The sequence below is a fragment of the Pygoscelis adeliae genome, unplaced genomic scaffold (assembly GCF_000699105.1).
Source record: "Pygoscelis adeliae isolate BGI_AS28 unplaced genomic scaffold, ASM69910v1 Scaffold356, whole genome shotgun sequence".
In the NCBI taxonomy this organism is placed as follows: Eukaryota; Metazoa; Chordata; class Aves; order Sphenisciformes; family Spheniscidae; genus Pygoscelis; species Pygoscelis adeliae.
Genome location: NW_008824949.1, coordinates 729,308 through 745,283, shown reverse-complemented (window position 1 = coordinate 745,283; position 15,976 = coordinate 729,308). Strand labels below are relative to the sequence as shown.

General features: G+C 39.0%; 1 protein-coding gene across 1 annotated transcript in view; it reads left to right on the top strand.

Annotated features, from left to right (window-relative positions):
• DCAF5 (DDB1 and CUL4 associated factor 5) overlaps window positions 1-15,976 on the top strand; it is an 80,061-nt gene that overhangs the window by 6,694 nt on the left and 57,391 nt on the right. Inside the window, exons 2-5 of the mRNA XM_009325577.1 lie at window positions 230-373; window positions 4,607-4,643; window positions 7,081-7,220; window positions 11,608-11,737. Coding sequence (XP_009323852.1) covers window positions 262-373; window positions 4,607-4,643; window positions 7,081-7,220; window positions 11,608-11,737 — 419 coding nt within the window. The 5' untranslated portion in view covers window positions 230-261. The remainder of the gene's footprint in view (window positions 1-229; window positions 374-4,606; window positions 4,644-7,080; window positions 7,221-11,607; window positions 11,738-15,976) is intronic.

The window sequence follows — 15,976 nt, the reverse complement described above, 5'->3', positions numbered from 1 at the left end:
TCCTGCTGATTCCTCTGTTTTCATTAATATTAATTGAATACCTGACTGCATGGCATCTTAATGTAAATGCGTGTCTGTATATCCAAACCCTTGCGAGGTATAGATTTTTTTTTATGCTAATAGGGTTTCAGCAAAGCCTTTTATGAATAACTGCAGAGTTATTTAACTTGTCTGTCATCAATTTATACATAGCTCAGGCAGTAATGCACATTTCCTTCCTCTCTTCTAGGAGGGGATGACCGCCGGGTCTTACTTTGGCATATGGAAGAAGCCATCCACTCAAGAGTCAAACCAGTTCAGCTGAAAGGGGAGCATCACTCTAATATTTTCTGCCTAGCTTTCAACAGTGGCAATACGAAAGTATTCTCTGGAGGTAAGGAAGGAAGAGCACCCTGATTTCACAGGAGTTTGCATTGTGAATGCTTCAGAGTAGAAGTCATGAACGAGATCCTGCCCCACATGAAAGGTCTTTTCCATAGTCCCCTAAGGATCTGGAAGGTGTCCTTAATCAGCAGCTGAAGGTTCTTTGGGAACAGGGAATTCTTTAGCTAGCTCAACATTTTCAGTTTTGTCATGCTTCTCCTTTTCCCAAACCCTGGAGTAAGTGTATCGTGTCTCGAGCTATCATGAGAATCCTGCATCCAGCCTGCCCCTACTTGTGCTACAGACTGTGGAACATGGTCTTTGTTATTCCCTCTTAGCTGTACTGAGAGCAGACCCTGCATCCTCTCTGGCACTCGAGCCTGATGCTTGAAAATCCCTGCTGCTACTAGCTGATTTTAATGCACCCTTAGATGGCTAATGAAGGGCTGTTGCCATCTATTGACGGATCACTTTTTTTCTCAGACCTCATTTCAGTCTTCACTAGATAAGTGTCTGCCTTTTAGAACTGTTGGCACGTTGGGCTCTTAATTGGCCTTGATATTCTTCATCTTTTTTAATATAGATCTACTTTTTAACAGGAAGTTTAATTCAGTCTTAAAACTAATATAAGGAAAGCGGACATGTACGTGTTCTGGGGTAACAATCCCTAGAATTTAGGTTCATTTCACCACTTGATTTTTGAAGTGTTGAGGTAGGGAGGAAAATTGAATTCAGAAGAAGGTGGCACAAGGTTGTCAGAATGCAGTGTCATTTTCTGCTGTACTTCATTTCCTCTGTCTGACATGATAATAGAACGGACAGGAATTTGTGTCTTTCATCACTATGTCCATTAACATACAGCTAGACTTATTTTAGGATATGAGACTACTTGGTGAGAGCCCTTCATTACCTTTTTGAACCAAGATTTGTGAACTGCAGACCAATGCTATAAATTGATTCTAAGTGCGTGTGAATGGTGGAAGCTTCCCATCCTTCAACACTGTGTTAAAACTATAACAACCCTTAGAAAAAAAGGCATGACAAAGCTTAAGATGGTGTCAAATTTTAAGGATTAAATGATTGAGATACACTTCTCAGGTGGAGAAAACCCCAAAAATGTCAAATAATGATGCCCATCTTCTGATTCCGGGGACTGCTGTTTGTTTTATGAGAAAGACAGCGGTCCGCGCTGTCTTCAAATGAATGTATCTGCATGAGTGATTCCAATGAAATTTTGGGCTGGAGTTGCATTTACTTTAGTTTGAATTTAGACAAATGGAACCTTACATGAATATTCAAGGAATGAACTGTGCCAAATCTTGCTGGAGCAGCTGTAATGGTATTTTCTCATTTTGAACTCAACCCTCTGTCCATTGGGCCCCGCTATCAGAGGCTACTGTTTTCACGGGAATGGCAGCAGAGTGGTTTGACTGTACCTTGCCACTGCAGTTAACACCTGCGGTTAAAGATTTACATCATTGATTATGGTGGATTTTTACTAAGATGCCAGGTTAGATGAGCTGTGACAGCTGATGCACAGACAAACTGGTCGTTCTCATCTCTTTTTCCTCCTCTGGTTTGCATAAACACACTGTGCCTCTGCCAGAAATTATTTCCATTGGAGGAGTCAGGAATTCTTTCAGCTGTTCCACCAAGATTCACAGAGCTCATCTGCAAGCGCTGCGAGTCTGACTCTTGGATCCCTTGTAAAGAGTCATTTTGCTGCATGGCCTAGATGTACCATCTGCTTTACCTCTGTTGGTAAAATGGGGCTAACTATATTTATTCACTCAACTATGTTCTGGGAGATTCTTAAAAGATCTGAAAGGATTGTGAGTCCTAAGATCTATTGGTTGTTGTCCCCCCCAGTACTGAAGTTGGAGCTGTATTCAAATCATGGAAGTTGGAATACTTAAAAAAAACCCTGAAAATTAAGTATGGAAACTAGCACAAGGTGCACAGAACTCAATTCATTCTGTAAATAAAGCTGCCAACGACTAATGACTTAGGATCTGATGACCTTTCCCTAAAGCAGCTCTTGATAGCAGAGGAGAAAGGATTTTCCACTTCAGTACAAATTGAATTGCATCCAAGGAATTTCAAAGCTCTTTGCTTTGAAAGAGCGCTTGTGTAGCACGCACCACATGTAGCCATTACAAAAATGGAAGGCAGGAACTGAGTGGACAGTGTTTTGCATGTAATCTCCAGAGAAAAACACTGTCTCAAGATACCAAAGAAATTCCCATCCCTGAAGAATACTGTTGCCCTTCTCTGTCCCCACACACTGAGAGTAGAGCAGCATTTGAAATGAAAGATCCCCTCTTAGTAAACTGCATGGACTTTTTTTTTTTTGCATTTAATGTTAGGTATATGAAAAGCTGAAATGAACGTACAGGGAACTGAATTTGTTTCTGCAGAGGCCTGATGTGACAGATATGGGGTTTAGGCCACCTTAACTGTGCTCCTCTGTATGTGCTCTGCAGTATTTCATCCTCACAGGTATAATTGAAGGGAATGGCAGATACTTCTTGTCTTTCTGATCGTCGTAACTGCAGTTATCAAAACGAGAGATTATAAATGGGACAGTTGCGTATACAATTACAACCCAGTTATTTTCAATGAAGAATGAACTCTCCTGTGTTGAAGTAAAACACTGTAAGTGGGAACCCTACTGGGCTGAACAGCAGTGACGTTTTCTGCAGGGATGAATCCTTACCAGAAGCAACCAAGCAGTTTGTGGTTAGATTTTTGTCACCACCTTCTCCCACACACAAAACAGAGAGAAGCAGTGGTTATTCCACACACCCCCCTCCTTTCGTTCTTTCTTTCCCATTTTGGAGCTTGTGATGGAAGGGAAGGTTGATCCCATGATGACTAGGGGCCTGAAGCCAGGCTTCTAGAATGATTCTCATGTTCATGCTGTATGGAGAACAAGGAGCAGGAGTGTCTGCTGGACAAAATTTTGTCACTGGAGAAACCAGGCTACATTTTTCACTGGTGAAATACGTAGGCACTAGAGTAGTTTTACTAGGTATAAACTTTGCCTGTAATGTATAATGGGCAGTTTCCATTGCAATTAATGATCAAAGGACACTTACACATAAGTGACTTGTTTACTGTACCATGGAAAAGATGAGCTACTGCAGTAATCTAAGGCTGGCATGATTTAACTAGGAGCCTGTGCAAAGAGCAAGTGGATGTAAAAAAATCTCACACCTCACTAGTCAAAGAGAAACTTTCTCGTATTTCTTCTGTTGGGACAGAATACAAATTGAAATGTGTATGGAATAAATGGAAACTGAGTCAACTGAACACTTAAGAATCATAACATGAAATCTTGCTCCTTCTGAACCTCTGGCTTTGGGGTACATTAGGAAAGCTTCACAACTTGATATTGCAACTACAAAGATATACTGAGCATAAAACATGACTGTGGGCTTTCTGTTGGTTTTTTTTTTTTAATTAAATATAAATGTGTGTCTGCTTAAATATTTCTAAAGAGGAGGTGCCAAATTAGGTAACTTAATATTCAGTGCAGAGACTAAAAAAATATTCTGTTGCTATAGCTTGAAAAACACTGCATGAGCCAGTGGAATTACTTTGTAGCTGTGACCCTCTTAGTCTGCATGCATATAGTTAGTTTCCATTGTATTCAATAGATGTGATCAAAGAAAAGTGACGATTGTCTGGTTACTTGGTTTGGTTTTTGTTAATACAAAAGAAATTACACTGGCTGTCACGTTCCTGCCTTCTCAATGGTTGCAAAACCCTGAACGCTGACAGTGTGAACTGGCGGCATTTGAGCTGGGAGCCCAGTGCATTTTGCTTATGGCATCTCTTTTCACCTTCCATTATCTTTTTATGGAGTATCCTCTGAGCAGGAAGAAAGGTGTATTCGCATGAGAGTTAAAGGTGTTCTGCTGCTTCATATAATATTCTTCTCTTTACTGCAAATGTTCCAAAACTCAAGCTCAAACAATGATCAGTAACACAGTTAAGTAGAATTATTTGAGCAGTAGCAGATGGAATGGATTGGTGCATTTGATCATGACTGGAAATGTCACATGGAGCCTTTCACATAACTGAGCAGAGGGCTGACCACTTGGCAACTGAACTGGTCTCTCTGCTTCAGTTTTGTTTTTGAAATAGAAAATTTTAAAAAAAAATTGTTTTTTATTTTTTTCACTATAATGCTTTTTAACCACTGGAACATGATGTTAAGTGTTTATATTTCTCTTTATAGGCAATGATGAGCAAGTTATACTCCATGATGTTGAAAGGTAAATACACAGTTTGTGTTTCCACTGCCTAAAGAGCTCCCTTAATGTCAACTCACTGGAGGCACTTTTTGTTTCAAATTAATGGTCTGGGAGAAGAGCACAGTGTCTTAATCCTGAAACATGCTTTTTATTTATCTAAATTCATATCTGGAATGAATTATTCCCCATCACCCCATTTTTTTTCAGCACTTGAGTTCTGCATCGTTTTGACCTTGGGAAAGAGAATGGTTATTAAATACGTATGCTCTCCTGCAGGCAGCATAGTAGGTTCTGAGTAGCTTCAGAGCCAGATTATTCTGGCACATACAGAAGTATTGTGGCACATAGAGGCTTTTTGTTTTGTTTTTCAAAACACTCACCTGACATGCATTTAAGATAGCTAGTGCTTGGCCTACCTAATTACCTTTTAAAACTTTGTCTGCAGCTGCCTGATTCTCCACAGTAATGTGAAGCATATTTATTTTGATACTTTTTACCAAAACTGCAAAGCAGTTGGGAATTAGGGTTTGTTGTGCTACATCAAGATTAGGCTGTTAGTCAAAATATAATTAATACAGTAGTGGTAATGTATTAGATTGGAGTTCTCTAGATATCATGTCTTTTGAGCTTACTGCTTTTGAAGTAGAAAAACTGTAAAGTTAAAATTTTGGTCTGTACTAATAACTTTTACAGATTTAAGCAATGACCATTTAAATGACATGAACTCAAGAAAATAAATATAAAGAAAAAGCAGGAAGAGATAGATCTAAGAACAGAAAAATATTAAACCTTAAATCTTTTTGAGTTGCCTGAATACTGGTTAACATAATTTGGACATATTTCTTGCTAGGTTTGTCCAGAGCCTTTTGCATTGAACTGATCAGTGTACAACTGCCTTCCATCATACGTTATATCTACTTCTTATATAAATCTTACATGAGAGCTGGGCAAAAGTAACTTTGTCTTACTTTTCTAATGCTTTTTCAGGAATATTATGTTGTTTGGTGGTTTGTTGTTTTAGGGTTTTTTTTTATTTTGTTTTGGTTTGACTTTTTGGGGTTTGGGTTTTTTTTGGGAGGTGTGTGTGTTTTTTGTTTGGTTTGGGGGGTGTTTGGTTTTGGGAGGGTCTTTTGCTTGGTGTTTTGTGGTTTTTTTAATTAAATGTGAAAATGTAAAAATTTTAGATGCTGGTTTTCATTGTGTTCTGACTTTTCAAGCTTCTACAAGATCTTTGTCCATGTCAATTTTCTATATAACACGTTTTTTCCTGCTGTGTCTTGCTTAGATGTTTTAACAAGTCTTTTTGATATGTATGTATTTTTAATGTGCTTTTGTTATCAGGGTTTTTTTTAGGTATGCTAAGTCCAGTTGTAATGCATACAGAATTCATTCCTCTAAGGCTATTTGTGTGATCTTCTGGAAGAAACCTTACTAGTCTGACACACTGAATTCTGATTGATTTCTACAGGAAGTTACTCTGTCTTCTTGAATGATAATACTTGGTCTATCAACTGCTTTTTCGTACTTTCAAATGGCTTTTCCTGTTACTGCTTTTTTGGCCTTTCTGTTAATGGTCCATGAGACAGAATGAATAGTTCTGTCACTAAGAACGTCAATTGCCATGTGAGCAAAACACTGATTTTATGTGGGATCTCTTTGGTGGAGTTTCCATGAGGAATGGGGATTATATACAAAGTATATTCTCTAAAGAAATGAAGGTGTTTTGCCAAAGAAATAAAACAACCCCAGAATCTTCTGTCTTAGTATTTTAGCTTTTGGCCTCTCCATGCCATTATTTCCTCCTTTCTGAATGATCTAAAGAGTTGGGAAAAGAATGGAGAACAAGCTTTTTCTTTTTTTATAGCTGTGGAATAGCTGAAATCTAGGTACTTTCGGGGGGCTTACTTTTATTTTGTTCTTTTTTTGCTGCTTTTTCTACATGGAAAACGTACAGGTCTGGTCTGTCCTGGAGAACCAAGAAAACTTATTTTAAAAAGCCACGTGGAAAGTTGCTCTTTTGTGAGCTCCAAAAGCATCACTTTTGGATGATACAGAAGCCTGTATTAAAGAATGAACTTCTGTCTTGTTTTCCTTTTTACATTAAGCAGTAAAAATTTAGTCCGTGAGAATATGATCTTTCACCACCAGCTCCCCTTCCCATTACCTCCTCCCAAGCTTAATCTAATGCAACATGATTTCCATAGCATCTTGCAGTTTCTGAAGTTTTTAATGTGTGGGTTTTGGTCTGAGGGTTTTTTTTTTCCTCATAGCATGACATCTTTGTCACTCTACATGGGCTTTTTGTTTCTTTATTACTCTAGTTAAACGCAAAAGTGGTCTTACGAAGTTACATAAACCTTATCACTGAGTATTACTAGGTAGATAAAGCTGTAAATACTTTTCTTCTTAAAACAACAGCAAAAGAAGGAAGAATGATAATATTGTGTCTTTTTTCCAGCACTGAGACCTTGGACGTGTTCGCCCATGAAGATGCAGTGTACGGCCTTTCAGTGAGCCCAGTAAATGACAACATCTTTGCCAGTTCATCAGATGATGGCCGGGTTCTTATTTGGGACATCCGAGAGTCTTCTCATGGAGGTGAGATCTCTAGATGGAAAAGATCATTGATTTAGGAAGAATTTGGGCAAGGCATGAAAGGGAAAAGTTAGGTTTATCTGGGGCAATCAAGACAGGGAGTGTTGGAGAAGGGTGGAAGTGAGGCATAATTCTTGTGGCTGGTGATAGGCAAGCCCTGGTCTTTACAGTTCAGTGTTACTGTCTTAAATGACTTCATAAAGTACCAGCATATAGTGCAGGCTACCATAGAACTTGGTATGAATAGGTTTTAACTTGAGTAAAGAAGCAGTGGAGGACATGTTCCTTCAATAAAAATGTCTTGCTAAACTTAAATCAATTAGGAATGTGGATTTTTTGTTTGTTTGTTTTTGTCTATAGCCTGGGACAAAAAATTTTTGGACGTTTAGAAAGCTGTTATTTTGATTTGAATAATTTTCCAAAGCTATTTATATACTTCCCTGTGACACTGAGAATTGTTCTTGTGCATAATGTTTTCTGGTTGTATGGAAACTTAGAGCCCTTATGTGATAACATGGAAATTGAATTATTACTTCAATCTTTGTTTTCTAAACCAGAACTGAATACTGTTGATTTATGTAACAAACATGCAGCTTTTCAAAACACTGCAATCTGTGTTTTTACAGCTGCAGTTTTAAGGCTGAAGAATCTCAGTTCAGAAGTGTAGTTAGATAAATTTGGAGAGGAATACTTCAGTAATTGAATTTCAGTATATGAATACTTAAGTAATACTTCAGTAAATGAAATTGTGAGTTTACACCATCCTAAAGAACACAAAGCTGAGAATTTAAAACTGAGCAATCTGCAGGAGTACAGAATCTGGTTCCCTTCCTTCATTGTTAAAATAAACTTTCATCTTTTTTTGTAAGCTGATTAAATGCAGTTGCCTCAACTCATAGTTTCTACTGGTCTTACAGGAAAGTTGTTTATGGCACTGAAATCCAGCTTATGTATTTTGTGACAATTTGTACACATTTGTTGTTGGGTCAGAGTTGCTATTTAACTGAACTAGCTTTTTCCATACCTAGTGAATTTGATAACTTTGTAGACTGCAATCCTGTCCCTTTTTGACTAGGAAATGAAAGCTGAAAGAAGACATACTTTATAGTCTCATAGGAGTCTTTTAGAGCCACTAGTATCGTGAGGGCTTTATTGAATGTGAGTAACCAGAATTAGGTCTTTCTTGATAAGCGCCACCAGAATACTCGGAGTACATTGCTTATTGATGCCCTCCCTACCCCAGGCATATCACCTTTGTATAAATAAAAATGAAATATACTAGCACTGCATTCAGTTTTCAGTAGTCTGATTCTTACTGTGAATTCTGATTCTCTTGTGCAATTGTGATACCCCTTATCTCTTTCCCATCTGGTAATTTTATTAAAACATTCTGAAAAACAATGCACCACTCAGTATATGTATATCACAGACTTTAATAAAATATCTATAATGTCTCTTCTCTGTCTTTGAGGAACTCATTAATAACCTCCGTCTTGCTCAGAAGTCCCTTACTAGCACAGTGAACTGTTGTCTTCCCTTCAACCAGTTTCTTACCCCATGCAACTCCCTTTGCTAATCCTAACTGCCTGTAGCTAAACTTGATACTACACCACAGGTGAATTTAGTCTTCGTTAGATCTACCAGTTTTTCCCTGTATAAAAGGTCAGTTACTTTTATCAAAGAAAGAGATCAAATTAGTCTGATGTGACTAATTTACCTTTGGTAAATCTAAGTATCACTTCCTCCCTATTTTTCTGTTTTCATAATATCCAAGTGATGAGACCAGACACTGAATATGGCTTCCAAATTAGAAATGGTGAAATGCTCCTTTATTGCCTTCTCCTGAACTCTACACCATAAAGATCTGTCTCTGTTAGGAGAACTACCTGTTGCTGACAGTGGATGTCAACAGTCAGTGGGGCTGGATGCTTAAATGCGTCTGTATGAAGCTGCTCAGTATTGTAAGCTAATGTCCAACCTGATCTGAGTTTCTGAAATTGTATGAAATGAGGTTTGTCCTTCTTTGTTGTAGTTAAACCTTGCTACTGCTTTTACTGTTGCTGAGACTTTGAATGAGAAGGCTGCACCAGTGAAAATGGAGTGAAGAAGTGTTGGCTGTGGTACATTTGGGGCTTTTTTGGAGTAGTGTCTTAGGTTTTCTGAATTTTAAATAAAGGGCTTTTGCATCCTTATATAGAAGTCCTGAGTCAGCATTTATAAGTGAGCCCTGCCAATGTTTACTACAATATAATGCTTGTCACTGGGGTAATCCCCTTGTCTGCAATGGTATTGTCATGGGAATAGATGCTATGCCTGCCAATGTTAAGTATAGTTAGTTACCCTGAGTGGCCAGCTCATTAAATCTTGCAAATAACCTCCTAGTTTAAAATAGTGCATTAAAAGAAGCTGGAAAGGGAGTTTCATTCCTCTTCTATTTCTCCCTGTCTTTCACTGCTGAGTGATTTATGCAGTAATTTTTATAAACCCACTTTTAATTTTTGTGAGAGATGGTGTTGAGCTTCTCCCTTGAGAAACATTTTCATACTCCAGTGTATAAGAGCTACAATTGTGAATGAGCATAAAGAACTATAAAAAAGTAATCCCCCTACTTTTCATTAAAGTGACTTAGTGCCTCATTAGTTTAGCTCCTGTAATCTCTCTTTAATTTGACAGGCTGAAAGGCAACTTGTGATATTTTAGAAGAAAACCGTGGTACCAGGCCAGGCTATTTATAATAAAGGGGTGAAGGAAAACACCAGTGATCAGTGACAATGATTTGACTAAACAAACGTACACAAATTAAAAGTTTATTTTAAAAAACAACTCCTTTATTTGGCAATCTGATGTTGTTTGTCTCTCCACTCAGCTAATGCAGGCCATTGCTTCTCAGTGGGGGCTGCCATTTTAATAACATAGTCTTTTATGTCCCAGCAGGGATCTGATTTGATGATGCAAATGTAGAAGGTCAGTTTTGGTGTTAAACCTTATTTGGAGCTGCCAGCAGACCGACAGCAATCTCTAAAGCCTTGGGGCAGGCTGGCAGAACAAAAGTTTGCTCCTGTTCTTCCCTTTATCGCTGCCTCCTGTGACAATTAATAGCACCAGGGAGCTTCAGCCATGGTCAGAGACCTTTGTTTTGATCACTGCTAAATGAACACTAAAAAGGAAAGTGCCTGTGTTAAAAAGCTTGTAATAGAGCATAAGAGGAGGATACAGATGGGGCAGGACAAGTAAACATTAATTCTGTCTCAGTTGCTTGATGGGCAGTAGTTTCAGAAGGTATTGGGAATTTGGGAGGGTTATCTGTTTAACCATGTTTTATATGTCTTAATGAGGCATACAAGGAAAGAAAATTAAATACCTTTGGAGTTGCTTTTGGGGCTAAAAGTGCCTGCACACAGTGGCTCAAATAAGGGCAGTAAGAGACTCTCCCAAGCATGTGAGCAACACAGTGGTTGCATCAAAGCAAACAATGAATGGATAAGTCTGGCATAATCCCTGGCTCAAAATAGGCATTCTTTCTTGTTTCTTAGTTGAGTGAAAGAGTGGCAGCATGCCACAACAGATACACACAACAAAGAGAATTAAACTGTGCCTAAAGCCATAAAGCTAGCAGAAAGATAGAGAGAAGGATGACAGAGTCAAGGCTTTTTCTCCACTCTTCGTGGAGGCAGCATTTTGATGGAATGAATAGGGCAGAGTAGCAGGCCAAACACAATCTTGTTACACTAATCAAGATGAGAGGGAGAGAGTCTGGATGAGCATGTTTTTAACTCTGTGTATGAACAGCAAAAGCCAACTGTTAATGTTTTTATGCAAGGGGAACGCCCTTCTTGTCTACTTGTATAGCTGCTTGTACAGCACTTAAGAGGTGGCAGGCCTCTTCCCCAGGGTTGGCAGCTTGCTTTGAGCTGAGTTCCATACAAACTTACTTCACTTTTTGTAACATTATTCTCCCATATAAGCGATTGCTGCTACATTTACAGTTAGGGTGATCATCAATGGCTGTGGAAGCTTCCAGTTATATATTGCTAGGCAACTTTCAGAAGCCCCCCTGTGTGTAGTCCTTGTTAGATGACCGTTTGGTTGTGAACCTGAAGAAGATTCAAATGTTTGATTTTCAAGTGGCTAGTTTTAAACTTTGATAACCTTCCATAAGCAAAATGGTGTCCTTTTCCATATTTAGACAAAGTTAATGTACATGGGGGTGGATTTTAAAACCTCAGTTTTTATATTGCTTTGGATGTGTCAGCTTGAGAAATGGTTTGAACATGTCTCCATATCTTCAGATCTTGTTATGCTGTTTCCATATTAAGCTGCCAAACTCATTGCATTGAACAGTTATATGCATTGTTTCTTCTAAAGTCTGAAATGTCAACTTTTTCAACAGAGCCCTTCTGCTTGGCACACTACCCATCAGCCTTTCACAGTGTGATGTTTAATCCAGTAGAACCCAGATTACTGGCTACTGCCAACTCTAAGGAAGGTGTGGGACTTTGGGATATTCGTAAACCTCAGAGGTAAGATCTGGCTGTCCTTGTCTTATGCTGTGCTATTTCTTTCCCTTGAGAGGTAATGGTATGCCACTTTCTGTCTTTTTTTTTTTTTTAAAGTCAGAACATAACAATGGTAAGAAAAGATGCAGAACAAAGTTAACAGCAATGTTAGTAATGCTGAATTAAACTATTTTGCTTAATTAACATTCTTCTCCATATGTACAATCTAATTTGATTTAAAATGGGGCTAGATCTTCAATGTTAAGGTAAGTGATTTTTTTGGAAGCCTGCCTGGCCTCACCACTGCAGATTAACTCGGATTGTTGTGTCAAGTTCGCATCATTATATTTAGCACTGGCTTGGTAATACTGGAAGAAGCCGTGGTGGGCACTGCCTGGTTTACAGTTTGTTTTTTTTCTACCCAGCTCAGTTTTCAGTGGCTGACTAGGGATTGTGGTCAAGGCAGCTTCTTACTCAATGCTTAAGAGTTTTATATGACTTCCTAGACACCTGGATAATCAGGCTGCATAATGTGCTTCCAGATTTGCATACAATTTTAAACAAATGAAAAGAAGATAATAAGTTTGCAGTATGAAGTGTGGTTAGACTGGCTTCTAAAGTGGATGTATGCAATGTCTGATACCAAAGTTTCACGTGCATGAGAGCTTAAGCTTCTGTTGAAGTCTTTTTCAATCTTTCGGATTTTGAAAGTAATTTCCTTTTTTTATCACAATAATCAGAAAAAAAAATTGAGCACCTCAAGTAAATGTTTCTCCCTTCTCCCCCAATTTTATGTTTACATGTTTCCAGTTACAAGTGTAAGCGTAGAAAGGATAATTTCAAAACAGAGAAAAGAGGGGAAAACAGGTGGTACTTGTTTTACAGTGCAGTAGCCTCAGCTATTTAAAATCTTCCATAGCAGACACTTGACTCTCCCCTTATTGGTGAATTTCTTGGAGTATCTAGAAGTGCATATCACTAAATTCTTCTTGGGTTTGTACTGTACAGAGAGAAAAAGCAATCTCATATGAAGTTAATTATGACTGGCTTAAAACTTCTAAAATGTTTAGACATCCATTACAATAGCAACCAAATTATGGTTTCAGGAGGGTTTATTATTCTTAAATTGTAAACATTAATGGTTTGAATTTATTTTTATTTTTAAGCTTGAATCAGAATTTGCATGCTGATGCTGGTGGCTCTAGAGCTCACTCACTCTTGTAAAGTTTGCCAGAGCCCTTGCTGGCAGCTGTTGTGCAGTCTGCTATTAAATTTAGGTTTGATCAAATTTAACTGGAAGGGAGTTAGGAAGTTGCCTAAGCTATCTTTTCTTGTCCTTGTCAAACTTGCTATATATAGGTCTTAGTTTGATGTTAGAAAGTTACTTACAAACTTCAGCATTTACTGAAAGATAGAGGGAGGGAAATGTAAGACGTTAGGGTTATTTTGCTCTTACAAAACATGTTTCTTGGGTTTTTTGCCATAAAATTTCTGTCATTTTAACTTCACAAGGGAAAAACAGGCATGAACTGAACTAATATGGTCAAAGTTGGCTTCCTCTTGCCAAGCCAGCTGGCCTTATACTGGTTTTGCAGGATTCTTTGTTTTTCAGCTTCTACCTCAATTTCGTGATTTAAGAACGTCCACAGGTTGAGTTGGTCTTGTTTTCGAAAGGGAGTTACACCAAAACATTTCTCTCTTCAGACATTTATTCTCAGAGTGTTAATATAAAAGGAATTATGTTGGTAGAGTGGTATAGCTTATATCAATAGAAATTCTATATGGATGCAAAATTTAGATGAAGTCTTTCACTTGGGTAGCAAAGTGAAATGAGATCACCCCTGGAAAGGTTGTACAAGGCGAACAGGAATAGAGAGAGGAAGTAAGTATCACTAAGGATACAAGCATTGACCCTGATAAATGCAGGAGCAGATTACTTGAGTAAGGAATTCTCCTCTTACAAAATTTTAACAGCTGCTTTCTAATAGCAGAAATAGTGCCTTTTTCTTATTTTTAGCTATTCTTATTAAGACTTTGATCTCCAAAAGTTTCTCAGCTTATATATAAAAGTGTTGATGAGCTATTGCTTGGGGTGGTAGCAGCTATCAGGTCATGGAAACTCAGATCTCCAGTCTAGATGCTATCTTACCTTCTTCCTCAGTCTTAACCACAAGGCAAAGTGCTTGCTCTGAGCTTGTTGGGGACTACTGTGTGTGTATGGGATAATGGTCTGTGCTCACACATTTAAGGACACACATTTTTAGCTGTACTGTGGCATTGTTCTTCCTAATGCCAAATATAAAATAGCTGTCAAAGAGTTTAATTGGTAATGCTTCTTGGCAAGTAATTTGTATTTCTCCAGGTTTAGCACCAGTGTGAAAGACTTAATAACCTTGGACAAATCTGATTTCTACAGTCTTTTTTGAGTGATGAAAGGGGAGGGCAAAGGGTGCCTTATGTTATAACCTCTGGGTCATCTTGAAGGCCTTGCATAAATTAAATTGGTGGAAGCTTGTACACTTACATCTGATGGACAAGAGCTACCTTTTTCTGGTCCTAATCTGATCAAAGCTTTTCCAATTAAAAAGCTAAATGGTGATGGTTAAACACCATACCTTGCAACTACAGTGCTGAAGTTCTGAGGTCGATAGGTCACACCACTTTTTCCATGCATAGGGAAACATGTGCAACACCCTTATTGTACAGCTGGACATACACCACGTGTACCATGCAGCTGTTCCCTTAAGCACTGAATTTAAAGCATTTGCACCTACTAGGTGTGGTGCATTGTGTAAAATAGGCACATGCTTCCTGCCTGTAGCCTGCTCCTCCCAGAGGACTCAGAAACAGGAAAGTGAATAGTAAGAGACAGGCTGCTCCTTGCAGAGCAAATGTTGTTGACTGATGTTTAGAGCCTCAGACTTCGGCTGAGCAAGCTGTAACTTAAATGAATGCAGGTGATAAGTCTGCTTTCAGCTGCTGTTTTTCTAGGACATCCATCAGCTGTCCTCCTTTGCTTGATCAGAGATGCGCCCAAAACGTGGTGAGAAGGGTATGCTTGGCTGAGGGAAAGAAAATGGCCTAAAGCACTCTGCTGCCACTGCAGTTTGTTCCCAGGAAATTCTCAAGGAAGAGGACTCTTCAGAGTGAGTTGTGTCCTGCTAGTGGGCTGCTAAAGCCGGAGTCCCTCATATTTAAATAAATTAGACTGGATTTTTAGTGTTTATTAAAGTAACAGAGCATTTGCCAAAACTCCCACTGGTCTCTGCAGATCTAGTTTGCTGATCTAGAAATATGGAACTTGGTTTTTAACGTATTTGGGGCCAATTCACTTTGTCTTATGAGGAAACAATTTTATTAATTTGTAGATCAGTTAAGATATAATTCTTACTTCAGTGAAGAGGTGGAAGGCAGAATTTAGATTGTCATCTCTGAGTTTTAGTTTGTTACAGTCTCTTTTGGGGAAAATACACTGTGAACTTAATTATCAGCAAAAAAAAAGAAGTGTTAAGGATGAAGTAATCCACATAATGCTGTAAGTACTTGTGGTAGACTTTACGTAGAACTGAAGTTGGTATGTGAGGGAGTTTGTGTATATTTTCATAGAATCATAGAATCATTAAGGTTGGAAGAGACCTCTAAGATCATCGAGTCCAACCATCAACCCAACACCACCATGCCCACTAAACCATGTCCCTAAGCGCCTCATCTACCCGTCTTTTAAATACTTCCAGGGATGGTGACTCAACCACTTCCCTGGGCAGCCTGTTCCAATGTTTAACTACTCTTTCAGTAAAGAAATTTTTCCTTACATCCAATCTAAACCTCCCCTGGTGCAACTTGAGGCCATTTCCTCTCGTCCTTTCGCCAGTTACTTGGGAGAAGAGACCGACACCCACCTCGCTACAACCTCCTTTCAGGTAGTTGTAGAGAGCAATGAGGTCTCCCCTCAGCCTCCTTTTCTCCAGGCTAAACAACCCCAGCTCCCTCAGCCGCTCCTCATAAGGCTTGTTCTCCAGACCCCTCACCAGCCTCGTTGCCCTTCTCTGGACACGTTCCAACATCTCAACATCCTTCTTGTAGTGAGGGGCCCAAAACTGAACACAGTATTCGAGGTGCGGCCGCACCAGTGCTGAGTACAGGGGCACTATCACTTCCCTGCTCCTGCTGGCCACACTATTTCTGATACAGGCCAGGATGCCGTTGGCCTTCTTGGCCGCCTGGGCACACCGCCGGCTCATGTTCAGCCGGCTGTCGACCAAC